Source organism: Erithacus rubecula (assembly GCF_903797595.1).
Source record: "Erithacus rubecula genome assembly, chromosome: 1".
NCBI classification, from domain to species: domain Eukaryota; kingdom Metazoa; phylum Chordata; class Aves; order Passeriformes; family Muscicapidae; genus Erithacus; species Erithacus rubecula.
The window spans coordinates 17169492-17196953 of record NC_136658.1 but is presented as its reverse complement, the minus strand read 5'-3'; the positions used below and the strand labels follow the sequence as shown (position 1 = coordinate 17196953).

Below are 27462 nucleotides of genomic sequence, written 5' to 3'. Positions count from 1 at the left end.
TTTTAGTAATTATTCCTAAGTGTGTGTTTCTGTTATGATAAGTGACTAAGCATAGCAATTCTGGCTGTGATGGAAAACAGGGAAAAGTCTGTCCTTGATTTGCATCTGACTGCAGCAGCTGGCTTGGCTGTATCCAGCTAGGTGTGCCAAAACCAGCTGGGGTAGCTATTATTTTACTAAATAGACACGCTCTGTCTTGGGGAGGGATCTATTGATTACCAAAAGGTTTGATGTTTTTTTCTCTTTAATGTATAAATTCAACAAGCTTAGTGACTTTTGAAAAATGAACACATGAATGCAAAGATGCATTCATTGTCTGTGAGACAGTGCAACTTTTCTCCTGTTGGAGGGGCTTGTACAGGCTGAGATTTATAAGCAGAGCAGGTGTGTATTCTGATACTATATATTGTTTGTGTGATAAATTTATGTTTGAGATAGATGATAAAGTACCTCATGAGGCATTTTCAGTGCCCTGAAAGAGCATTTCAACCAGTTTCTTTGTCCAGCTCTAATAGTGGGATTTATGGAAACTCTCTAAGCATAGAAAGTATGGGGCTTTGTTTTACAGAATTTTGAAGGCATTGAGTATTACTTTCATTTAAAACATGCTATTTTAAAAGATGCAGATGGGAAGACTTGAGAAGAGAAAGCTAAGTGATGACATTGAGAGAACTTTTCTGTCCCCTCTCTTTCCCCTTTGCTGGAAAGGGAGATCAAGGTTGAACAATCCACACCAAATTGAATAAACTTGGTTTATAACATTGGAGGGTGAAGGTGACATTAACAAATACAGCTTTCAGAAACATGTCTGGTCTGTGGTGTAAACTGCACTAAGTAACTGCACTGGGGTGGAGGGTGGAGTGGAGAGAAGACTGCAAAAGATGCTTAGAGACTAAGATGCTGGCACTGTTGTTAATGTAGATGATTTTATTTCCTGGTGCCACCACTTTCACTCTTAATTGGCATCACGTCCATGCTTTTGCAGAGTATTTCTTTAGGTGATGTATGTGAAGGGTGTAGCTATTTAAGATGTTGTGAACTGCTCTTTTGCATGTATTTGTAGTGGTCAAACCTCCAAGACTGTGGTACCCAGCAAATGCACCTGCAGGTGTGTTCTTCTTTTAGCTTCTTGGAGCTGCAGTTAGATAACTTCAATTACCAGGAGCACACAGGTTATGCATCACAGTTAAGTAGCTGAAGCTCTTAATCATAAAGCAGGAGAAATTCTGCAGTGCTCTTTAAGCTGTACTTTAATTTATCTGACATGTATGCCAAAGGCCAGCAGTCTGGAGTTTTTGTTAAGTCTTTATCATTTGCACTGTAGCTGGTAGCTTGGTTTGGTCTATTTTTCTTCTGAATGTTCCTTCTGGATTGACTGTTTTTATCACTGGTGTGCTCTTGAGTGGTGTTTTAAAAGTCTTTCTTTTCTTTGCCGTGTCAAAGAAAACTAAAAGCAGAATCACTGCATCTGCCTCAGCTAGCAGATTGACACTTTGTGCTTCAGGTTCTCATAGTTTGTAAGGAAAAGTACCTTAACACATCAAATTCAAATGTAAATCTTTTCTTACTCAAGAACATTGTCAGTAAGAGTGGAAAATTTATCCTCAGAGATTTCTGAGGTAGAATATGAGCAAATCAAACATACTTAATCTTTTTTTTTTTGGAAGGGATTGTAAGTTTTGTTTAGGTCTGCTTTGGCTCAGAATGGTTTGAGATGGGCTCCATCCCCATCTTTCTGTCAAAGCTTTGCAGAGCTAAGGGGAGAAGTGAAAGGTGCTTAAGACATTGACATGGAAATAGGCAGCTCTGAGTCCTCAGCTTTGAATGCCTCCTGGGGGCTGGACTAATGAATAAAGCATCACTAGTTTTTCATTGCTCATTTTTAGCAGAGGCCCAGCACCCTGGTGGAGATTTAAATAGTGACTCATAAAGATTAGGAGTTGCTATTTTTCATCTGTAACTTTTCCCTAACAAAAACAGTCAGAATTGTATCAACAATTAAAAAGAGAAACTGCTCTGCTACAAGCTCCCTGTGCTTTTTTCTTGCATTTATTAGCTGATGTAACTCTGTATTTGGTTTTATGTGGCTGGGTTTTATATGGAGAGGTATGCCTTGATGTGCACTGGTACAAAATGAGTGTTTTCTTACGACTTTTCTCTCTGCCAAGGCTCTAAAAGGAAAAAAAAAGGAAACAATATTGAGTGAAACACCAATGCTGTACACTGGTAATGCTTAGGTGTACTAGAAATAATGTTCTAGAAATAATCTCCTGAAACATCCCTTAATTCATTTTATTCTTATTCATTCTTATTAATGCACTTGGTTGTTCTCTATGCAGCTGCCACATTGTATTATGTACCTACACGGGAAATCCATTCTGCTCTTCTGTCACCTCTGGGTCTTTTCCAGCACAAGGATTGTCCCTATATGTCCTCTTCCTTTTTTGCTGACATTTGCTTCAGATTTTTTTTCCCCCATAAATTATGAAGCTTTTTTTTTTTTTTTTTTACTAGCATAGCATTTAATCAGGATTTCAATCTCATATTCAGAGTATTCTGAACAGTACATTGTTGTGATCTCAGCACTGTTATTCTTGGTTTTTGGGGTTTTTTTTGTATTAACACAGTTGCAAAAGTATCTTGATAGCTTTTAATATTTTTTGTAGAGAATGTTGCACAATGTCAGGTTTTATACTTTCAATAGGTGTACCTAAATTACATGTGTTATCTTTTAGTGGTCTCTAATGTTCTTTCACAGAAATAAATTAAAGTCTGTGGTGTCTCAAGTTTGGGTTGTTTTACCCAAACAGTTTTAGAAGATACCTAAGCAGAAATCTTTACATTTATCAAGGCCTCGATTTATTACAACCTCTAAAGTAATTTACAGTGTGTTTCATGAGCTTTAAAATGTGAATGAATTTTAAAAGCTATGCTTTTTAACTGTTAAAATAATAGTCAGTTCAAGCTTTGAAGTCACAAGTCATTAATGTTAAGTGAGAATAAAGATTTTAAGCCATTTTAACATGAAGTGTGTTCTTTTCACAATCCCCCACATTATCTTAACAAAATGAATGAGCTTTCATTAGGAAAAAAGTAAAAAGTACAAGATTAAAGTTGATGAGCTAAATCAAGGTGTCCTGCTTGGTTGATTTAAATCCATGATTAAAATCAGTGATTTGATTTAAATCAATCCACTGTTCTTTCAGCCAGTCTAAAATGTACTGTTCTTCATTTCCTGCCTAATTAGAATTGCTTCTGTAAGGTTAGTTAGGACTGTGCTTTGATACAGAAAATCTGCTGCACCCTCTTAATAGCCTGAATTTTGGTTTGGGGGATGAAGTCTTTTTTTCCCTCTTGTTTTCCTGCTTTTCAAATAATAACTTTAATGAAGTGAGGCTACTCCTAGAACAGTATACCTCCATCCCTTAATGGCTGGAGATAGACCACAGCTCCCCTTGTTAAGGGCCATTTCAGCTGGTGATTTGTTCAAATGGCAGGGAAGGGTTGATGCTCACTCTCCATTATTTTGGGACTAGTGTTCCCAGGTGCCTGCTCCTGCAGATCCTGGTGCAGGTCACCCTCAACCACAGAAATGACTGTATAGAAAGATGAGGAGATGTAACTAAGGAGATGAGGGCACTACACCTAGTAATGGCTGTTTTCCCCATGTCTTAATACCCATCAGTGCATCCACAAAATTGGTGGAAAGTCCTGTGGAAACTTGTCTCCTCTGTGCAAACTTCTCCACAGGGTGGTTGCTCTGGTAACCTGTCACTTTAAGCTTTTTTTTTTGCAATCTTTTTCTCAGCTGACCACAATCTTTTATTTATTCATTTATTTTTCCCCTCTTCCCTGTCTTCAAGACAATTTTGGCGTAAAGTATGTATTGCATTCCTGTGAAACTTGAGTGGAAATTGTCACATTGTCTTGCTGTGAGGGTCCCTGTGAGCAGCAGTCACACAAGCTTCATTTTCCTTTGCTGTAAAGAAAAGCCTGTAGCACAGCTGTAAGGAAGGTTTGTCACACTAAAACCTCTAGTCCAGGGTTCTTTAGGCCCACAGAAGCAAGCTGTGATAACCTACTTTGTACTCTGGAGTGCAACTAAATAGCAATTTCTGTTTGTAGCTATTGCATGCATCCTGAAGAATAAAGAAGTGATTTCATCCTGCTGTGAAATCCAGGACAAAACCAGACTGTTATATAGCATGGCCTATGAGCAGAACTCTTCAGAAAAGCCCTTAGCTATTGATTTAATTACTTTGGTTGTTCTGGAAGACAAGTCATAGGAAGTGTAGTCTTCTCTAGCACAACTTTGGTATTTCCCCTGTCAAATGTTCCTGCCTGGCCTTTGCCAGAACTTTGTGCTGCACTTTCCCTATAGGAGAACAAGGGCTCAAATAAGGCTCTTTTCCTTTAATTTCCTTTCTTAGATTGCACAGTTGTTTAGGAAGAAGATTACCATATACTCTGGATCTTTGGAGTGGCCTAGCCAACAGGGGAAGCATGGAGACAACTATGAAATCTTACTTTATTAGTGATGTGCAGAGAAGATTATGTGGGAAAAATACTACTGTCAGTTCTGAAAGCTGAAGAATTTACCTTTATGATGAAAATGAAAAATGTGTAAAAGCTTGCTTCTACTTAGAACAATAAAATAATGTCTTGTTAACTAGAATATAATTTAAAACATGTTATGGGAATTTACATTTTTCTAAAGAAGGAGCTGCCAAATCAAATTCGTTTTGAATTCAGAAAAGCTCTCGTTGAGGGATTCAGACAAGCCATATGGTATTCTCTTGCAAACATCAAGGCAAGGGAAAGTATTGTGTGGGCTTTTATCACATTTTAGTCATTTTGAGAAGAAAATATATTTTAATATTTTTATGCGCACAATTCATATTGCAATTTAATGAGAAAGAAGTGGCATGTACCTAAGATAAATCTAGATAATCAAAACCTACTCAGATGCATTCAGCTTGATTTAAGGTGCTTTGTTTTGATTTTAGAGCACTTAATATATTGAGATTGTTTTTTTTATTAAATGGCTATGATGGATACTTATTTAGACTCATTTCAATACTGTAGCAGCCATGTTCAGGTACTTATATGGACTGTCTAGAGAGGAAAAGTAATTCTTGCAGCAGCTGCTGGTGCACAGAAGGCAGGTTCAGGTGTGAAACTACTCTTAGGGACTTTTCTGGTATTTCATTCTCAAAGCAGAGGCATGATGCTTATTAAACTGCACTTCAGGATAATGCCAAGGGTATAAAATGAAACACTTATAACTCTGCAGCCTGGTGGTCTGTCACCCTGCTTAAAGCTGCTTTGTGCCAACTGTTTGTCACTGCTGCTCCCCATCCCAGCTGTGCCACAGCTGGCAGCCCTCTACACCATGGTGTTCAAGGCACTGCATGTCTGGGGACATTTTCTGTGCTGTTTTAAAACAGGGATAAAAGCAGTTATTATGTCCAGGAGTAAGTGCTTTGAGATGTGCTGGTGAGTACATGTACATGTGTAAATTGAGAGTTTAGGTTTTCTTACTGACTTCTTTTTAGCAGGTACCTTTGAGCCCTGTTTCCAGAGGTCCAGGTGCACAGCCCTTTGGTGCAAAAGCTGTGGGTTCCTGTTCAAAGGTCCCTCCCCATGCAGCTTTCCAGAAGGGGGGATGGCTGAAAACCAGCTGGTGAGCAGGGGTGTGCTGCAGCCCTGCTCCATGGGGTCTGGCACACCCAACACCTGGACCAGCTCTCAAGACCCAGCCTTTCACTCTTCTTTGCCCCATCCCAGGAGGTGTTCAAAGCCAGACTGGACAGGGCTTTGAGCATCCTGGTCTGGGGGAAGGTGACCCTGCCCATGGTGTAGGGGTTGGAACTAGAAGATCTTGAAGGTCCCTTCCATCCCAAACCATTCTGTGATTCTGTGGTATGATTTGGGCTGTGAATATCTGTTTTTCAGTGTGAATTTGCATAACAAATACATTTATGAAAAAGAAAAACATATTTAAAATAAGTTAAGCTAATCAGCCTAAAAAGCTGATTTGTACCTGTGAGAAGCTAAAGGCAGCTACTCTTTTGCTGGAGGGTGCCATGGGTTGATCTAGAGTTTAGTTTGTGTATGTGGTGAGGCTAGTTTGGGGTAGTTTTTTTGTTTGTTTGTTTGCTTTTCACTAATTAAGACCTACCTGCCATACCATTGATTCCCACCATGCACACATGTGCCATGGCATCCCTCTCTTTGGTCAGACAACTGACACTGACATTTCTGCAAAGACCCTCATCTGTTACAAAAGGCAACTTCTAAAGAATAAAACTTCACAAAGTCACTTTTATCTTCACTGTGCGACACTTGTTTCCCATTAATTTAGAGAAAAAAGGCTTGTTGTCAGTATCAGGGCATTAAAAACATACATCATTCTGTGAGCTGTTCAGATGTGGTCAAAGCTCACATAAATAATTCTCTAGCCTTGATAGTTTAGGAAGGGCACCAGATGGTGCTCCAGAAAGAGAGAAGGAAAAAAAAAAAAAGGATTCCAGAACTAATTATTAGTTTTCAGGTTGTCTTTAGAAATATTATGTATAAGAGCATTTTAAAAAATATTTATGCTAATTAGTGCATGTTTTTGCAGAAGCTGGAGATTATTTAAGACATTCTGCATCCTCACAAAAGACAGAACAAGTTTTTTTCTTTGGACTTCAGATTCTTTGACCCACTGAGCCATCCTAGCACCTCTCCAGATGGTCAGAGACAGCTTGGTGTAGCTGTAAGATTGTTTTTACCATTCAGAAGTGTTTTCTGCCATGGTTCTATTCCTTTTGATACAGAATGGTGGTTTGGAGGGCTGGAGGTAATGAGGGCTCCAGGAGTCCCATCAGGCACGATGGCTTTAGTGCCACAGCACAGCAGGACAGCTTGCAGCTGACTGACTCAGGGATGCTTTCAAGTGAGCAAGAGCTGAAGCAGTCCCTCACAGACCCCCTGTGAATGCTGTTTCTCTGCAGGAAACACAAGAGTGCTCTCAGGAGAGAAGTAAGGTGCCTGTCACTGCAGCTCATGAAGGCTCAGCTCTTCAGGACAGGATCTGCTCCAGCCAAGCATTGCAGCAGCCTCTGTGCTTTGCCCACATATGGCCTACACAGCAAGCACCTTGTCTTCAGTGGCTGCAAAATGGTCATTCTCTGAGTACATAGTTAGTGTCAGAAAATGGATAACTGGCACTGTACAGGTAAAAGCTCCAGCCACAAATCAAAATGACAACTCTATGTTCCTGCTCAGGGGCGAGTGGTGATATGGACAGCAGCAGCAGTACCTAGCCAGGGAAATTGGTAATTATGGCCCAAATGTGTAGGTCAAAACAAGATGTTCAAATGTAGTTAAGAGTGCAGTTGGGCATGAGCACAGGGTACAGGAGCACGATGCACTGTAGCAGCTGTCATGCTGACTAAAACACAGATGCCTTCTCTGCAGAGTTTCTGACAGGTACACAGAGGAAGCAGTGACTTTCACACTGAGATTGGTGTTTACAGAGGGTTTCAGTGACAACATAAGTGTAGCCACTCTGCACTGGAAGCCCTGCACCTGAGGTGGGCTGTTCTGCAGGAATTGTTGTTTACTTGGCCATTCAGATCAAAATCTGAAATTGCAAGCACCAGAGCCTGTGCTATCATTTCTGATGCTGCTGTTCAGGACTCTATTGACGTGAGTTGTGTGCAGAAAACATCCCCTAAAGCCAGCACAGTGTATTACCCAGGCAGCCAAAGTTTCTCTCTTCCTGCAAACCATGTAGCAGGTTTTATTGGTGGCATAGGCACAAACCTGGAATTGGGGGCTTCCCAGTGGGGGCTGTGGTTGTGCTCTGGAAGTACTAGTGACTCTGTGGGGGTCCTAAAGTGCTCTACATAAGGTCGGGCTGGGCTGGATCCCTCAGAAATCATTTGATTGTGTCTCTGAATTATCTTACAAATGGGGTCCTGGACTTTCAGGATGCTACAAGATTTATAATAACAGGGGGGGAAGCCTAGTCAGCATAACAGTTTTCTGGTAGTTATGCTGATGGCCCTGCAATGTATTTTGCTGCTTTTAAACTTTTTAGCAGCACTGAATTTGCAGAAGGCAATGGCTACATATTAAAATTCTAGAAAGTAACTCCTATATTAATTTAAAGCATTAACAGGAATCCTGTTTTGCATCTTCTAACCTTTCATGGTTTTTTCCAGAAGGCAGCTGAGACTTACAGCAACTTGTTCAATATCTGGACAGTACTTATATGTTCCAATGTTATATTAAATTGGAAAATCACTGTAAGTTGTGACTACATCCACCAGATTTGAGTTGCTGTTTTATGCTCCTCTCAAGCATTGTTTTCTATATGCAGCATTATGTTAAGCAACGGTTTGGTTTTTTGGTTTGGTTTTTTTTCTTTTTTTTTGTAAAAAAACTAAACAATTCATGCAAAGCAGAAAAGTGATAGCACATCAGATGCTAGTTGGATATACATGCAGAAATGTAAATTTGTATGAAGTGAAAGCAGAACACCATACTTAGCAGCATTTCCTACCCTCACACATCAGTAATATCCACAAGTAGACATGATGGGCACTGAAGTCACACCAGCCTTAGGTATCTCCATATCCATGTGTCTGTGTTTCACCATTAAATAAGAGTCTGTGCAAACTCTGCTTTTATATATTTATTTTTATGTATGGCTTGCAATTTTTGCTCTTGGCACACCTGTGAGTTTTCAGTGTACTGGTTAAGAAAGGCAAAGACAAACTTTCAGAATTTGAGATGGTGTTGATTTTTCCTGTTGGTGAAAGTGCACATCTGCTTCAGCTCATCCTCCTAGGGAAGGAGGCTGTTGCTGATACCAAGGCTGGCTACAGACATCCATGAAATTTTAAAAAGTGTGAGGAGTCTGTGAGGAGCCCATTAAATCTAGAGAGCCACAGAGGAGCTCTCAGTCACTTATTTTAGCATAAACCATAAGGATTTACAGCATTATACTTTCAGTAGCTTTCCCCTAGCACCCCTATGATGTTGTGCTGTCAGTGACATGGTAGGTCTCGTTTCAGGTAACAGAGACCTGTGCATGATTTGGCAAGGCCACATTCATCTCATCTGCATTGCTCTGTCCTCTCTCTCCCCTATCAGTAGGAAAAGCAGTTGGAAAAAAAGATGGAGCAGCCAAAAACCTGTTGTCACTGTAGGTGTCTGTCCAGTGAGCTCTCCAGAAAGTATGTACAGCCTTTTTCACCCACTCAGTGTCATGGAAGGATAAATCTGTCCTTCATCTGTGCCCTCTGTCTTCTGTAAGGCTTTGACCTCTTTTTTTTGTGTGATTGTTCGGGTTTTTTGTTTTGAGTTGATTAGCACATGGTTTTCACCCCAAGTAAATGAAGCTCATTCACTGAAAAAATTATTCTGTACATATTATACACATTACAGTCACAGGTTATTATTTTCTCTATCATGAAGTCTAGCTGATTTCCTTGGGAATAACTGCTAAAGCCAGCCAGCATCAGGTCTGGTAAGTGTGACTGCAGTAAGGCAAGTGTGACAGGACATTGTTAATTAGCTGTGGGTCCTACAGCCTTGATGGAGGAAAAACACAATTTTGGATGCCCATCTTGGCAGAGTGTCAGTGCCTTGTTCCCTTCTGCCAGTCACCTATCAAAACTGACATTCACCAAATATTTTATTTCTTACTTATTGGAGTGTGTGGGATTATTAGGGGCATCTTTTGCAAGTGCTTCAGAGTACTGATAAAGAGAAATAAGAAATGATGGCTTCTCCCCACGGGGTTTTCTCTGCTTGCTGGAAACACTTTTTGTTGCAGAGGTGAATATGGACAGCAGATAGCAAGCCTGTGGAAGAAACTGGGGTACCTTAGGTTAGTTTTGCATGAGCAAGCAAGACCCAAGTGGATGTGCAGATAATGGAGAAAGGTATGATTGCAAATCTGGATCAGTCAATAGGAGAGACCTGGCCTTCTCCTGTGTTTTAGGGATCTTTGACAGAGCAGACAGATCATGATTTGAATAGAAAGGCACCAGGCGTGAATAATTGCTGGAACCTGTCAGGCACTAATTTCCAACTTGGAAAGACCTTAGACAGGTGGAAGGGAAGTGTTTGTTCCTTCTGACTGTGGTCAGAAAGGACAGAACTCACAGGAGGAAAGTGGTTGGAAGAGTTGCTTGCTGATGAGTTTTCTTTTCATAGGAGGACTCTGGTGGCATTAATTTAACTACATCAGTTTTTCTAACTTTTTGTGCTACTTGCCTTTTTTTTCCTAATTCCTAATTTTTTGTCCCCTGCATTTATTTACTTTTAACTAGAGTGATCAGTGATATTTTCCTTCCTTCATTCTTTCCAATATTATTTTCTTTATGGTACTTTGATTTTGCTCCTGAGACTCACTCAAGCTTAAATAAATATACAAAACATATACATGTTTTGGAAAGTTCACATTTTTTAAAATATAAATTGTTACTGAGCTTTCATTAGCAAGAAATTCAGTATAGTCTATACTATCAGTATTAAGTGGTGAAGAAACAGGAGGGACAAGATCTTTTTTGGTATGCTACTGACTTTTTTAATAGGAAGAAAGGGATTCATGGAAGAATATATTGGGGATTTTTAGATAATTGTTCTTGAGCTGCAGGTTTTATTGGACTTAGTAGAAACTTTTAAGTCCCTTCAAGTCATTGGATACACACCAGCATTGCTGACTAGCATAATGAGAAAATAAAAACCATTTTGAGTAGTTTTAACAAACAGAGAAGTGCTTTAGAAGTTCAAGTGAGAAGCATATCAGAAGTATGCTTCAGGAGCAGCCAGGGGCTAACCTCAGAAACAATGAGAAGTTTCACCAAGCCACAAAGGCTTTGTTGATCCCATTTTGCCTAATTAGGTATATCCTTTAAAGTAAAAATTCTATGCAGTACTGACTCAGAAACTGTTCTCTGAGTCACGTTTACTTCTCATCCCTTGGCAGATAACTTGTATCATCAGACTTTAGTAATCTATAACTCACTTCCCTGGCAGATGTGTCTGACCACTTGTAAAAAATCACACCATATGTTGGTAACTATTTTAATAAACTATTCTCAAATTTTTAGTGTGTTAAAAAGAATTGATCATAGCTCCTTTAGTCATGGCTACATCTCAAACAGAAGTATTTGTAAGAAGGTGTTAGTCATTTTCTCTCTTCCTCTGAATTATGAGAACTATCCTAGGCAATGTTTTGTAAAAAATTGCACAAAAATAAATCATTAACTGTGGTCTTTCAGTTGCAGCATCAGCTGTAGGAAAGAACTTTTTTCCCACTGTATGGTGCTCATAAAAGTCATAGCTGGGTTTTCTAATGCTGATCACAATTTGCCAATTTCAGGCATGTCTTCTGATGTGGCTCCACCTGGGTCTTGTGGAAACATTGTCTTTGTTAACATTGTACAATTTAAGCATTTTTAACTAGGCAGTTGTGTGTTCCTTTAGTCTAATTTGTAAATATTTGCTTGGAATTGCACTGCATTTTCCTCTATTTACAGCAACATTGCTATGTATGTAACTTCTTTTAAACCTGTAAGATTTACTCAAAAATCCACAAATATGACTGATTTGGGATTAGCTCTGAATCCAGAAACAGAGTTAGATATTTCTGAGTCAAAAGCTAGGACTTACAAAAAATAGTGTGATTAGAAGGCCACTGAAATCACAGGTGATGTTTTGGAGTGGTGGTTTGGGAAAAGAAGCTTAGGTCTTTCTCTTTGGAAGGAGAATCTTGCTATAACAAAGCCCATGTGCTAGAAAGGCACTAGTGGTTTTCATGGGTTTTCCTTGAAGTGCTTTAGCAGATTTTGGAGCCTTCCTGATTTAAAAGGGAGTGGATTAAACAAGTGGAGCTTTTCTGGTCCCGTCTCAGGGCTGTGGGACTTAGCAGTTTCCCTTGTCCTCCTGGAGCTGAGCACTGGAGCAAGGCTGAGGTGGAAAGGTAGGAAGGGTGATGTGCTGACACAAGTAGTTCATTTTGCTGTAGCATTTTGCATCAGTTACTGAGCTTTGAACTGCTCATTTAGTCTCCAGCTTTGCAGTGGGTAATGCTAGGAACAGCTCTTTTATGTCATTTGAAAGCTTTGCTGACTTGAAAGCAGTATCTGTTTTACTTTAAATGACAATGATAATGCATTTAATGATGGCCATTCGAGTTTTAAAGGAGTATGACTATGTGCAAATTTCTTTTGCATACCTATCAAAAATTCTAGAAACTTTTGGTGATTATCATCTGGAAAATGTCATGGTTATTGCTTTATATATAACATTTGAAGTTACTAAGCTGAAAAAAGATTATTAGTCACCATTATTTAGATGCAGTCTGGGTGTTTGGATATATTCAAAATGAAAAGCTTTTTTTCTGTATGTTCTCCAGCATAGTGCTTTAGCAATGATGATGATAGATGTTCAGAGAAATGCTCAGTGTGTACCTCTCTAGGGTAAAGCTTGCAGTGATGATAATTCTTGTAAACTATGCACTGTAGTATCCACTGCAAAACCATCTGCTCTTGGAACTACATAACTTCCTAGGACCTCTGCCTTGCAGAAAAATTTCCCTCAATCTTCCCAAAAGCTTCTGCTAAAGTAGTCTCAAATTAGGCTAAATGCAAATCATACAGAAAAGTAACGTGGAGATGGAGAGCTGTTTACTGGTTTGGGAAGTGGGGAAAATAGTGACCAAAATACTGAAACAGCTGGATATTTTGAGATCTTGGAGCAGAAGTAGCCCTCAGAGAAATGAACAGCAGTTGAGTAGTGTGGCTTGTGAATAGGCACACAGCACTCAGAGCTCTGTTTGGTCATCATGTAGGACTTTGAAAACTGTGGTTAAAGTGCTCCATGGGATTTTGGACCTAAACTCATGGAGGGTCAACCTGGAGCTCACACTTAAGGTTACCTAGAAAGCCAAACTATGTGCGTGTGTAGGAAAACTGTCCATCCCTGCCATTCCAGACTGGCTGAACTATGGAGGAAAGAGCCAGTGAGAAGGATGCAATGACCTCAGTCCTCTTGAAGAAGTGGGCTGAGGATTTGTTCACTGATTTAGGTGGTGTAGCCTGGGTGGATAGGACAAGTTATCTCAGCTAGTTTCTAATTATAGCTCATTTCTTAGCATTGATAAGGAAAATGCTTGTTTTGTATGGTATTAAAAAGGCATAATTGTTAGTATTCATTAGAAAGATGATTTCAGAAGTGCTGACATGTTTCCTTCAGTATTTCTTCTAATTCATGAAGAAAAACTGTGTTTTAAACATACTAAATACTTGTGTAGGGTAATGCTAGCTGAATTCTGCTGGTGTTTAATGCCTGCTGTCTGATGCTTCCAGTGTCCCTTTAGCTTTGAATACCCTGTCTGTTTCCTGATGTGTACTGTCCAGTGCCTGAATGTCGTGGGGTGCCAAACCCCATTTCTCCAGCCTGTTTGTCAAAATCAGTGTTAAGTTACATAAGTGTTCCTGTATGTGTGGGTTTGGCCACTTGTGTCATTGGAGTCAAGGAAGTGTTTATCTGATAAACTTGTCAAAAGCAGTTCAACATCTTCCAGAGTCCCAACCACATTTTTAGCTGGATCTTTTCCCTTCCCTTCTCCCCTTCCTGCCCCCCAAAACCAAAAGAAACCACAAACAGTCCCAAATGTGCAAGTTACTTAGCATCTTCAAAGAGCTCAAGTTAGCAGTGTGTGTTCTGAAGAGTAATTGCTGTCTGTTCCATCAGTGCTTATAAGATGATAAAGGATTTTTTCCCTTTGGTGCTAAAATTGCCTGGGCTCTAGTATTATTTAGGGTTAAAACTAATTGAAGGAATACTGTGATAAAGTGTAAGAAACCCTTCAGCAAGTTCTGTTATGTTGCTTTAGAAGTGTTTGGTGCATTAAATACTGATGTATGCATTTTTCTACAATTAGTTTCCTTCTTGGATACTTTTGATGATTCTTTGTAGCAAATGGTCTTTTGATGGCCTAGTTGCTCTTGTGCGGATGTTTCACTATTTAAACATGTAGAGATAAGAAACTATATAACCTGTTTATATAATCTGTATCAGATAACATATCAACAAACACACACACCTTTGTTTTTAATCATATTTGTATGGTGAAGATAATCACTGTTTGAATTTTCTTGGAAGTGTTTGCCCTGCTTCCCTATTTGCATGCCCAGCATTCAAATGATCATGCCCATCTAGCTGAAGTAAGGCATGTCTTGTGTGAGTTTTGATAACATGAGCCTTTTTTTTTTTTTTTGCTTGCTTTAACCATTATTTTGGCATCCTGAAGTGTATCTTGTGTTTTCTGTGCTATATCAGAAAATTAATGAGCACTGTGTGTGATAGGACTGCCTGTTATAGCTCATGTGGAGAGGCTTGTTCTTAGTAGAGCAAGCTGGATCACAAGGACCAGCTTGTTGAGGAAATGGCAGCTGGCCTCTGTTGTAGAGATGTGCAGGATGGTGTTTGGCTCCCTGGCTCTTGTGGCTCAGCAAAAAAAAAGATTATTTAAAGGCCCTTTATATCCATATAGGTTTTGGTGTGTTTTTCAGCTGATTTTATCAGGTACAGGTGGCAAAATAAAAGGTGCATGACATGTTTGCTGCATATGGTCTTCTTCTGCTACTGTGAAAATCTTAAGCCTACTAAATGACTTACTGAAAAAGTGACTTTGCCAGGCAATGGTGAGACCACACCTGGAGCAGTGTGTCCCTTTCTGAGCCCTGCAGGATGAGAGACATGGGCATGCTGGAGAGAGTCTGGGGGGGCCACAGGACCACCTCCCCTCTAGGAAAGAGCTGAGAGAGCTGGGACTGCTCAGCCTGGAGAGGGGAAGGCTCAGGGGGAATCTCATCAGTGTGTACAAATACCTGAAGGGAACCTACAAAGAAAGCATAGACAGGGTCCTCTTAGTGATGCTCAGTGACAAGATGCAGTGGGCACAATCTGAAGCACAGGTTGTAACTCTGAACATCAGGATGGAAACATTTTTTTCCCATGAGGATGGCTGAGCACTAGCAGAGGTTGCCCAGAGAGGCTGTGGTGTCTTTTCCTTGGAGATGCTCAAAAGCCTTCTGGGTGGGCTCCTGGACAACTGTAGGTCAGGGCTGTAGATGGCCCTGCTTGAGCACAGTGGTTGGACCAGATGGCTTCAGACCTCCCTTCCAACCTCAATCAGTCTTTTAATTTATTTTTTTTTTCTCCAAATAGTGCTTTTGATTAAATGAAAAATGTTTTCCTATGTAAAAACTAACTTTAAGGCATTAAGAAAGTATCAGCAGTTGGGGCAATAGACAAATCCTGTCAAGATTTGTCACATCCAAAGCAGGAGAGTTTTTTTCTAATACATTTTGTATTGTACCAACACACAGCTGTCATTCATATACTGCTTTATCTTTAAAAAAAAAAAAATTGCTTTTAATAAAAGCATATTAAATGAGGAGCAATTAAGCTGGTGAGGGGTGTTAGAGGGATGTAGTAGCTGAGAGAGCTGAGCTGTTTAGTCTGGAAACTAGAAACTATGAAGCTACCTAAAAGGAGATTCTGGTGAGATGGGAGTAGAGAAATGGCCTTAAGTTGCAGCACAAGACATTCATATCGGCTGTTAGGAAAAATATCTTTAGCAAATGGACTGTGATGCCCTGTAACAGGCTGCCCAGGAAAGTGGTTGAGTCACCATCCCTGGAGGTCTTCAAAAGACTTAGGGACATAGTGTGGGTAGGGCAGCAGTGGTGGGCTTGGCAGCATTAGGTTTACAGTTGGACTCTATGATCTAAAGGGTCTTTTCCTGCCTAAGTGGTTCTGTGATTCTAAAAGGTGCCTTCCCAGTCTTAAGAACATATAATGGTTTTGTGGAACACTGATGTTTCCTAAAAAAAGAAAAGTCATTTAGGTCAGTACCAGCCATTTATGCTGGTACCAAAGTAGGTGCCCAGTAGGACCTATGTGTGTGCCTATATAGCTGAAATCCCTTTGGGAAGTGGAGGGCAGAAAGAAAATGAGCAAACAGCTTAATAAAATATTTATTTCATGAGGCAAAGCTTTATAACCTCACAGACTATATTTAGTACAGGCTAGTCCAGACTACCTGGAGAGAGGGCTAATCCTAGTGTAGAGTTCTCAAAGTAGTTAACTAGAGTTTCTGAGGTAGGTGCTAAATAGACATAATAGCTCTTGAGTTTGGACACTGCCATTGCAGAAGCTGCTAATTGACCTCTCCTGCTTCATGCTGCTGATGGCTGCAAAGAACCACAGCAGATAGCCTGTCCTGCTGTTCTCTAGTAATGAGACCTTGCTCTTTGGGTCCAGAAAGTGTAATAAAAAGGAGCATTGCTGAACATGCCAGGGCAGAAGCATCAGCAGTTAAAAAAAAAAAAAAAAAGTTTTTTAAACTCACCTTCCATGCATTCCTCCTATATGATCCTGTTGATTTTGAAATAATAATTGGTCTAAAGTATGACCTGCCTCATACTTTCATTGAGGATCTAAAATAACAACAGCACCTTCTATGCTTTTAAGCTTCTGTTCAAGAATTTTTGTTTGGTCCCTTGAAGATGTGGGTACTGTTTAGTTCTTCCTTTGTGAAACACAGGCAGAGAGCAGGACAAAGGATTCAGTTAGCACTGCCATGGGGACAAGGAAAGTACTCCAGTTAAAAGCACCTATAGCTGTCATCTCAATTTACCAGTGCTCTGCTGGAATCTTCCTCTGAGCCATCATGAAGCTGCTGATTTCTTACCATGTTCTAACCTGTGTGGAAAGGTCTCATGTGGCTCAGAGTTCCTTCAGCACTGGATCAAAGAGAGGGAAATGAAGTAAATCTCAGCCTGCTCAAGCCTCTTATGTATGTAAAGAAGTGGAAGGAGAGTGATAGTTCAGACCTGGCAGGTAGAGTTGCTCTCAGTGCTTGTGGGACAAGAGCCTGGCTCTGAATTAATGGTGTTACTAACAGCACTAGCCCAGTTTTAGGGGACAGCATCTGAAAATCACATAAGGAAGCTGGCTGAGCTCTTAATTAGCTACAGAAAGGTGCACCAGAAATAGAGCAAGACAGGACACGATGTCTGGTGACTTAGTGTCATTCCCTGTGGTCGCCTTTGCGCCCTCCTGCAGAGTTAATGAGAAATGAGAGCCCTGACATTGACCCTGCTCTGTGTTAGGGCATGGAGCAATTTGTTATGTATTTGTAGATCCTGCTTTCATTTTCTTTTTCTTAGAATGAGTTGGAAATTATGTAAAGAGGCCTCACAATATGATAGTTGATGGTAAGCACTGTCATATCATTAAAGAAGAATTCTCTTCTTCTTCCCACCCTTTTACAAATATGTCTAACAGTCACAGAGAGAGGAATTTAAAATTCTGTTGAAGTGGGTTTTTTCTTATATTTATTGATTAGTAGGGTCATTTTGTGGAGATTATTGCAGTTACTGCAGAGTTATTAAATTTATTTTCACCCTTCCAATGTGCTAGGTCTGTTGTTAGAGAAGTGGGATGAGGATATTTTGGAGGAGGACCTTTTGTATTCTTGCAAGGACTATTTCTCTGTATTCAAAGTGAGACCCGTGTCTTTCTGATTGTGTGTTAACAAATTCATAGAAAACTGTGTGATTTTAGTACAGGCAGAATTTTTGGCAAGTCATCATTTTGTCCATTTTAAGAAATGTCTTAAAGCTGAAAGAGTTCTAAAATCAGAGGTCAGTCTTCCTCTTTATCAATTCATCAGTTACCTACTCTGAATGCTGTAGAGTTTCTCCAGAACATTTTCATTCACCCTTGTGGGTCTGTTGGTTGATTTTTCAGTAGTATACACTTGCTACCTTAGCAATTTTGTAGGGGCAGCATTTCAGATCCTAGGAGGTCATTTTGTTTTTCTCTAATGGCAGGGAGTATTTCCCCTAATATAATGTCTCATATCAGAGAAGCAGTTTTTGACTTTCCACATGAGGCCAAATACCATTACAATTTTCAAATTACTAAATGACACTTAGCTGGAATTTGAACAGGTACTAACCAGTTCACTAATTGAATATATATTTGAAAGTCTGTTGTAATTTTTCTCCAGTGGGAGAGAAACAAAAAAGGACAAAAAGGACAGCTTTTTCTAGCTGTAGCAAAAAAAAAAAAAAGAAAGAAAAAAAAAAAGAAAAAAAATAAAATTAAGATTCAACTTGCAAAGCCAAAGTTGCATTGCCCCCCTCCTGGTGATCAGAATGAGGATGCGTGCAAGAAAGGGCCAAGAGACAAATTATTGCAGCTTTGAATTTTACTTCCATTTATAGCTTGATATAAAAGCATTGCTTCTGTTTCCATGAAATTGAAGTTATCTGATTTCTTTAAAAAATTTTGTTTCATTCTAAAAGATTGCTCTTACTCAGCACCACCTAGTGGAATGACTGCTATTGTCATTTAGGGAGCAGCTGGTCTCCCTGAGCCACACATAAAATTAGAGCATCCAGTCCTTATAGTGTGAATAATGCATCTAAAGCAGGCTTGTGACTAATTAAGTAACAGAATCAGAACGATTACCAGTGCTTTAGTTGAAAAGGAGCTGAGTGATGGAAAGAAAGTTTAAAATAAATCCTGGTAGTGGTGCCTGTTTTTTCTTATGTTCCTTTAGTTCATTAAGCTCCAGCCTGCTTTTCTGCCTTAACCATGTGGTGCAATCCAGGCTGTAGCTCCTCTAAGGAAAGATTTTGGATTACTGCTTCTTTGTGCAATATCACACAGCACAAGCTCTACAGCCTCATTTGTCACTCTGATACATGTGATAAATACAAGCTGATGTTAACAGTGAGCTCTGGAGTCCTCACCTGAGAAAAATGCTCTGGAGTCTTTCTAGTTTAAATTGCAGGCGAGGAATTCAATGTTTGGCTCTTTGAAAAGGCATTATTTTCTTTAAAACAAAAACCAATTCCTTGGAAAAACCTCCCTATTGAGTGCATCTGTGTGCTCTGTAGAGTTGTCAGATTGTCCAGGCCTTTGGACTTGGGAAAAGCAAAGGGATCTGTGGCTCAGGTCTTTGGGGGTGCATGTTTCATTTTCCAGCTATAGAAAGGAAGGGCTGAATCTCCAGAAAAATTAGTGTTTCTGGGAGGAATGGATGATTCTCCTCAGAAACGCTTGGCTATATCTGCAGCATCTTACTTCACTCCCTTAAATACAGTTCCTTTGGCAGCAAGCCCTTATCTCCAGTTGCAAATGAGGGGACAGCAAAGGGGAGTTCCTGAGACTCTGGGCAAAGCATCTGACAGAAGTTGCAGATGTGTGGCTGAGAGCAGGCAGCCAACTCACTCTCTGGGCAAACACTAGAGGCAAAATCTCTCTCCAGTGCAAGGAGCAGCAAACAAGAGGCAGCTAAGGAAAGGAGGAGAACAATTGCCTTGTAGCAAATGCACCAAGTTGTAACATCTTCCCCTTTAAGCTTCCCTGCATTTCAGCACTTCATCACTCTAGGGTCTGTTGTTTTTGTTCAATTCACATGTTTTGGACAATGAAAATAAGTATGTCAGTTTTATTCTGTAAATTTATATGCATTAGCACAATAACATTATGCTGATGTTTCTAAAAAAGCTGTTCTTAAATAATTCATGGAAGCATTTCACTTCATTTTTTCCAAAATCTAAATATGCAGACTAGCTTTATTTTTTTGTTTGTTTGGGTTTGGTTTTTTTTTTTTTTTTTTTTTTTTTTTTTTGGGTGGGGGGGTTGGTTTTTTTTTTGTTTCCTAGGTTTTATCATCATTCCTTTTTTTCTGTCATCATTTCCTATGTTTTTAATCTTATACAGCAGTCAGAGTATCACTTCTTTGCTGGCCTCCCCACAATATTGTGTTGCAATGAAACCTCTCTCTCCAGGCTGTTTTTTCAGATGAAGAAAATAAAGGTTTGGAGATTTTCCCTTTGTACATTTTAGCTTAGAGACTGTCCTGATTGTAGTGTAGATATTCATCTGATTGGGCAGGTATAATCCTGTTTAGAAATCCACTTAGTTTCCATTGACTCTGGCAGGAAGTATGGGTCCAAAAAGATCATAACAGTCACTTAACAAATTTAGTAACAGGAATTCTGTTTTGTTACAGGTTTGGGGATAAATCCTACATGCTGGAAAATAACCTCTTGCAAAGAAGCTGCTGTTGCAATAGGCTGGTATTAGCTAGTGTATGGGAATTCAAGAAAACATTTAAAATTGTTTCCTCTCTTTCTGTTTCTCCTCCAGCTCTGGGATTGTACACAGTAAATGCAATATATGGAGACACTATTACTATGCCTTGTCCTCTAGAAGTACCAGATGGTCTTATGTTTGGAAAATGGAAATATGTAAGTATATCTTCTCTTTATATTTATTAGAGATGTTACAGAATGATGTGTATTTTGTGTGTGTGTGAGATTTTAAGATTCCAGTTGATGGGGTTTCTGCCACATGTATGAAGCCATTTATTCCTGTGTTTGTAAGACTGCAGGATTCCAAGCTGCACAATTTCTGCCAAGTGCATATTAGAGGTTTGAGGAATTAATCTCATTGTTCAAGAGAAGTAATTATTCAGGAGTTCTCTGCCAACCTGTATTAGAGATCTGGTATGTTGTCCCGTGGTGTCTCGCTCACTTGACAGAGCCCTCGTTGTACATTTGAGCACTTTTGAAGTCAGCTGCCTGAAGCAGAGTGTGCTCCATCCCTGGGAAAAAGCCCTGTCCCCATCTTTGGTTGATCTGACAGTCACTTGGATCTTTTTCAGGCTTCATTGTGCTCAATGCACAGCAGACAAGAGAGCAGAGCTGACCTTGGGAGCATTGCTGGTGGTTTCACTCTGCCATTTCTGGCAGGGAACAGGGGCAAAAGCATGGGTGCTGTCTAGGTGTGCTGGTCAGCCTGCAGTAGAACACCATAGGATGAGCTTCTCCTGTACATGATTGCTGTCCCAGGTCACAAGGAGAATCTGCATCTCAAAGTCAAAGGAAACCTGGAAGCATATGTGGATGAAAACCTGGGATACCAAACCCCTTTTGCTTCTCAGTGAACCCCTTTTCCTGCCTCAGTGAAGTTCATCTAAATTTTCTCTTCTCAAACAAAATGTGCCTGCAATAATAGATAATTTCTAGTGGATTTAAAATTATGTAGTTCTCCCTCTCTTTTTGCAAATGGCATCCACCAGCCTATTTTTACAGGAGAATGATCTGCCTGTGCTGGGGAGAGTCCTGTTTTCCCCTAGCTCCTTCTTCAGGTTTTCAGCTTTTTCAGCCCACATCCACTCAATAGTCATTTTCCTGCAAACAATTTTCAGGAAATTAAGTCAGAAGTCTGGGGAGAGTGTTGTCCCAAAAAGGGACAGTAAAACTGTTCCATGTGAGCATTCAGAAGATGGAGTGCCTACATTTTGCAGTGTCTTTTTCAGTCTGCTGACTTTTCTTGGGAAGACACAAGTCCAACTCTCTGAAGATGCAAGGATATTCTGAAAAAATGAAATGCATTTTCTCTTCCCATTGCATTTGGATTGTCTGTGTTGGACACATACCAAGCAGCAAGTGGAGATGTTGCAGCTTCTTCTGAATGGAAAAAGAAACAAAACCTAACATACAAAGAAGCCTATCTAAGTTGCTGTTGTATGAAATTGTTGACAGCCCACACAACCAAGGGAAAGTGGTACTTTTTCTCCAAGGGCATCTCACAGCATGGCAACAGAGAGGGTTGGATTAGTTTTTTTCTGTCAGGTGATTATTTCATTGGAAGGATGAACTCTGTTTCCTGCTCTGCTGCCTTGTAAGGAGCAATTTGGGTTCCTGGTGGGAACCTGGAGGCACTGGGAGACTTTCACCATGGCAGTTGTTGCTCACTTCAGTGTCTGCCTTTGTGTGCTTGCAGCTGGGTGGGCTGCAGGAGTTAGGAGCTCATTTCCACTTGACAGCCAACTTCTTGTCAAGAGCATCAAGACAGTGTTTTCTGTGTGACAGAGATTAGACAAATCCAAGAGTTAAAAGTAGGAGGGGAAAAAGACTGTAAGGGAATTTAAACTTCACAACCAGCTGGTGCCTCATGCTCCCTGCCCAGCTCTGACACCACTCATCCTGTCACAGCATCATCATGCTCTTGTGGGCTCTGTAGTCCAGCTGGGGTATTTTGCTGGGAACACTGCTAACATCAGAGCTGCAAGGTATAAGGGATAAAAGAGAATGAAAACCTTTTCCTGCACCCAGCACAATACTGAACGTAAAGACAGAACCAGTGTTTCACCTCTCTTTAAATAAAGGCACACACTGTCTGTCCCTGCTGGGTGCATGTATTTGTCAAATCCTGTAGAACTGCCCCTGTAACTTTGTCCCTCCTAAAAATGATTTTTGTTTTTTTTAATATGAGAGATTTTTGCAAGGCTGCCAACTTTGTATTCCTTCTTGGGATGGCAACTGCATAAGGAGGATGTCTAGAAAACAATACTTTGCAGATTAAGAATATTTGATTGTATGTATATTCCCATGCTACAAGATCTTGGGTCCTTTAAAGACAAAGGGAAATAAAAGCTAAGAGCTAATTTAGAATAAAATAGGCAGTTATGCCTGATTAAATCCTGCATTTGAAATGAAGTCTAAATATCCCAAATAAACAATATGAATATGTAAAACAATAATGAAAAAAAGGAAATTGGAGCTGTTGAGACTAGCTCACACATGCTTCTATTTCAAATACTTTTTCATACAGACAGTGGCAAGGGCTGCCAAAAACACCAGCTTTTATCAGAGGAAGCCCTTTGGTATGCTGAGATTGAGCTAAAGGATTTAAATAATTTCTACTGGTGATATTCTCAATGTGTACCATGGCAGTCTTAAACTAGATCTTATAACACTGAATTTCTTCTATGTACAGCAGAAATTACTCAGGGGAAAAAGTAATCTGATACAGTTAGCAGATATTTTTCTAATTATAGGTTTGTACCAATTGCAAATCTTCAGGAATTTTAAAATGAGTGTTTATCCTTTTATTGTAGGAAATGCCAAATGGATCTCCAGTATTTATTGCCTTCAGATCATCAACAAAAAAAAATGTACAGTATGATGATGTACCAGACTACAAAGACAGGTTGAGTCTCTCAGAAAACTATACATTATCCATCAAGAATGCAAGAATCAGTGATGAAAAGAGATTTGTATGTATGCTAGTTACAGAAGATGATGTCTCCGAAGAGCCGACGATAGTCAAAGTTTTCAGTAAGTAAATCTAGTTTTTACTACCATTAACGTTCATCAGCATCTGAATCATAAATTACAGAAACTTTTGTTTAAGGCAGGATTAAAGCCAAGAAAGTAAGTCTGGCTCAGTAAATTACTAAGACTAGCAAATTTCTGCAGCTTTCAAAAATGTAATCTACTGGTGGCATTTATGTAACAGGACTGCCTGCACTTGCAGTTTATTCATGATAAGTGCTGGCTCAAAGAGAATTTTAGGCTTTGATAATGACTCACTTATGTGATGTCATTTGGCCTTGGAAATGAAAAATGTAAAATTAGCATTGATTATTTTCCATTTGTTCTCAGAGCAATTTTTTCTGCAGGAGGGAAACATTAACCGTGTGCAGTCTGTAGGATTTCAGGGGAGGTTTGAAGTGGCTCTGAGCAGCTACTGTGCAACAGCACAAACTGTGAGGGACAGAGCAGGAGGCTGGAAAATGAGCTACCAGCCCCAAATGCTTGTTTTGTCCCCTGCTGAATGGTAGGAAGGAGAGGTGCCAGTCTCCCAGAGCACAGCAAGGTTCAGTAGTGTTTGGAGTCCTACAGCTCAATGGCAAGGCTGGACTGCATTGCAAGGCCCAGCTCAGAGCTCACACAGCAGCAGGGACAAGCCTGGTCCTTTCCTGCTGCTGGTTCAGAGCAGAAGTGTAATCCATCAAACCCTGAGTCAGCCTGGGGAGGTGTCCATTGTGGTTTTTTAGGGACACAGCACTGTGACTGCGGTGTCTTATCTTCCTTAGCTTCATGTTTTTATATGGCTTGTGGCCTTTGTTGCTCTTCAGGCACAGATTTTTGCAGTCAGAGTAAGTCTGTTGTGGAAACATGCTGACTGCAGGTACAGGCAGTTTCAAAGATATCAAATTCATGTTTTGGAAGGGCAGTCTTTTGCTTCTCTCAGGTAGAAGGTGTCAGTGAGTTCTCAGTGATATCTATGCTGTCAGTCACATAAATGAGTTTAAAGCTAGATTAGGAGCCAATAGTAATTTCCTCGTTTCACTTCCGATTTGACTGCAGGAACAATTGAATTAATGACAACAGGGAGGAGTGTGCTCAGAGCACACATAGTAAACACAGTGCTTCAAAGGAGATGATAAAGAATTATCATGTTTACTTATTGCACAGTAGTAAATATGTAGATGAGGCAGTGGTATATGGTAAAATGAAGCACTAACTGCTTGAATTACTGGGTACTCTACTAAGTATTAACACAATGCTAAGTCAGCCATGGAGCACAGCTTGTCTGGTTTATTCTGTGCATTAATTCTAATAGAGAAAGCTTCTATTTACTAAGGAAGATAAGACAGGAGGATGCCACGCATGTAATATGGCCAACTTAGTGCTGCAAGCAAAATTACCTTTGTGTTTTTTCACTTCACATTCAGAACTTTATTTATGGTTCTCTTAACTTTTCTTTGCATTTAATTGTCTTGAGTCTGGTTTTTAAGTTCTCATTTTTAGTTGCTTTCTTGCTTTAATTGTAGAAGAATTAAGAGTAGCTGGTAAGCTTCATTTATTTAATGAGGAGAGTTTCTAAGTCATTGAGCCACAGGTACAGAGCCAGGCTGCTGCAGTGTGACCCTAATAAACCAGAATCTCATGCACCTGAAACTCAGCTGCATCCCAGAAGCCATGACTGATTCTGAGTTTTGCTGGAGCTTGTTCCATCCTCAGCTGTGCTACCTGATTATCTCACACTAAGGAGCTGAATTGGCTCACTCTGCAGGTACCACCTGCTAGTCTCTCTCACTGACTACTCAAACAAGCAATACCAGCTTTCCAGATGGATGCTGTCAGCAGTTTTTTTTTTTGTGGAATTAAATAGCCAGTTTTCAGAGCAGAGCAGCCCAGCAGACAGGAGCTGCTGTCCTGCTGCACTGGCGCTTGGCTTTGTAGGCAGTGAACTCTTTTCCCCTCTATTATGAGGCCTATATAGAGTTGCAAAGTACTCTGGCAAGCTCTTAAGCTGAGAGATAAGCAGTGTGCTGAAGTTGCAAACCCACCAAAGTGGGGTTTGCTGCCAAGTTTAAAATTTTCAGTCCCTTCAGAGGCTGAGCTGGTAAATGCCAAGTCAGTGTTTTAGAGTGAATTACCTTGGTGCACATGCAGCAGCCAGGGGATCTGCAGCAGGAGTTTCCTCTCCAAGGCTGCTCAAGAGAGCAGGTGCAGCCTCTCCACTGCAACATCTGCTCAGCCACAGAGCACTCAGGATGGGAGAGCCCCACACAGCAGCTGCAGAGCGAGGGGGCCTCCCTTCCCCTCATCCAGCACACCAAAACCAGGCACTTTAACCATCCTAGGGAGAGGAGAGGCAAAAAGAAGCAGAGCTGAGGTGAGGGATGGTATCAGGGCTTGGACAGCTGGTGACTGGGACAGGCAGGCAGCTAGCCTTGTTTATGGGACCCAAAAATCTGACCCAGTAGACCTTTGAATGGTCTTGTAAAATGACATTTTCTTGAATTGACATGAAAATATTTTGTTCTTGACAGGTTCTTATATAGAAAATATCAACCTTTTTCCTTTAAAACTAACAAAAGAGAAATAAACATGTGTATATCTCCTAAAAATAAAAATCTTTATTAGTCTTTTGAAGAAAATATGACAGTCTTAGTATATAGTTTTGACTGTGTCTTTTGTTTGCTTTTAGTTTTTGCCACAAGCAAAGTTATTTGAAAAATGTCAGATGGATACCTTCTTTCATTCACTTTCATTTCCCTTTTGACCTGATTTTGTTCCATCTCGGGGTAATCATCCAAGTGAAGAGTATTTGTGCATTTGCACGTAAACAGGCACACAAATAAAATAGTTTATGGGGAAAACACACGGGCTGGGTATTTCTGTGACAGCAGGAGCAGTGCATCTGCACATCAGTGACTTCATCAGTGTGTGCAGAGACTTTGGCAAGTGGTGAAGTTCTCTAAGGGCTGGGATTACTGACATGTATACAGTATTATTTAGGAAGCTTGATTTGGGGAAAGGGTTCTGTAAGCTGACATGGTTAAGAATGTTTCATTCTGTAAAAGTATGCGTGTTTAAGCAGTACAGATAGGGTGTAGAGCCTTTCTTTGACTGTATAGACATTGATTTATTTTTTTTCCCTTTCACTCTTCCCCTCTTCTCTTAAAATTGTGGCAAAAACTGTCTCTTTTGGAGATAAAAATTTGCATTCCGGGCTTCAGGCCAAACTGTTTTAACAGACAAGTTATATAGTCCCTAGAAAGTAGTCTTTTATGATGGAAACACTGATAGATCCTCCACTTTGGCAAGCTAAGAGATCCATCTACCATAATAAAAGTAAATAAGAAGACTAGCTGGCATTGAAGAAAAAGTTGGGTTTTTTTTTTAAGAGAGTCATAACTAACACAGAATTGGTTAAAATAATTGCACTTTTCTCTATCATCTGAATTTCTGAAATGTAATAATCCCAGTTATGAAAAATGAACATTAGAAGAATAATTTGGTTGAATTTGTTCCTTTATAATGTTGACAGCTCAGCTACAGTAATATCTGCAGGAAAGCTGCTTTTTTTATTACAATAGTTTCTCTACTACTGGCTCCTTCTCCAGCATGTGTATCCTATAAATTGATAGATCAGATCAGGTTCTCTCCTCCTGGATGGTGAGCTAAAAGATGTCTGGCTAAAAGATGCATTTTCAGACTACATTGTGGCACATTTAAAGTGAGAGTTTGTTCTTGTGTTTTTGCTAATATTGAAACAGTACTTTCCCTTTTCTTCTTTTAATGGGAAATGTAGGTAAGATTGTATGAGGATAGATTCTTCTGCTTCATTTCAAAAGTCCACATATTTTTAGTATTTTTTTGTTTTTCAAACAGCTGTTTGTGCTCCCTTCACCAGTACTTTTATCCTATTTATGTTTTAGAACAACCCTCTCAACCAGAAATCTTACATCAAGCAAAACTGTTAGAAACAGAGAAGCTACAAATGGTAAGAGCAGCATTCTCCCTCACTTGTGTTCCCAAGAGCTGCCTGAAGTCCCTTAACATCCAGGCAAGGGTGATGGATTGCTCAGGGAGGTGAATGAACACCTGCCTGTGAGTCTATAGCCAGGCTGAGCACAGAACAATTACCTTGTCACTATTTATATATTTATTCCTGCCTGATCTGCCAACAAGGGCCACCCTGATCTTAGACCCACTACCCTCTTCCAAATTGCACCTCCCTGATTTGATACACCCTATTTAAGAAAAGTGGCCGAGATTA

General features: G+C 40.0%; 1 protein-coding gene across 4 annotated transcripts in view; it reads left to right on the top strand.

Moving 5' to 3' along the window:
- ALCAM (activated leukocyte cell adhesion molecule) overlaps positions 1-27462 on the top strand; it is a 114047-nt gene that overhangs the window by 58813 nt on the left and 27772 nt on the right. For all 4 annotated transcript variants that reach the window (XM_079302652.1, XM_079302651.1, XM_079302653.1 and 1 more), the window contains exons 2-4: positions 20245-20345; positions 23003-23222; positions 27122-27186. In XM_079302652.1, coding sequence (XP_079158778.1) covers positions 20245-20345; positions 23003-23222; positions 27122-27186 — 386 coding nt within the window. The remainder of the gene's footprint in view (positions 1-20244; positions 20346-23002; positions 23223-27121; positions 27187-27462) is intronic.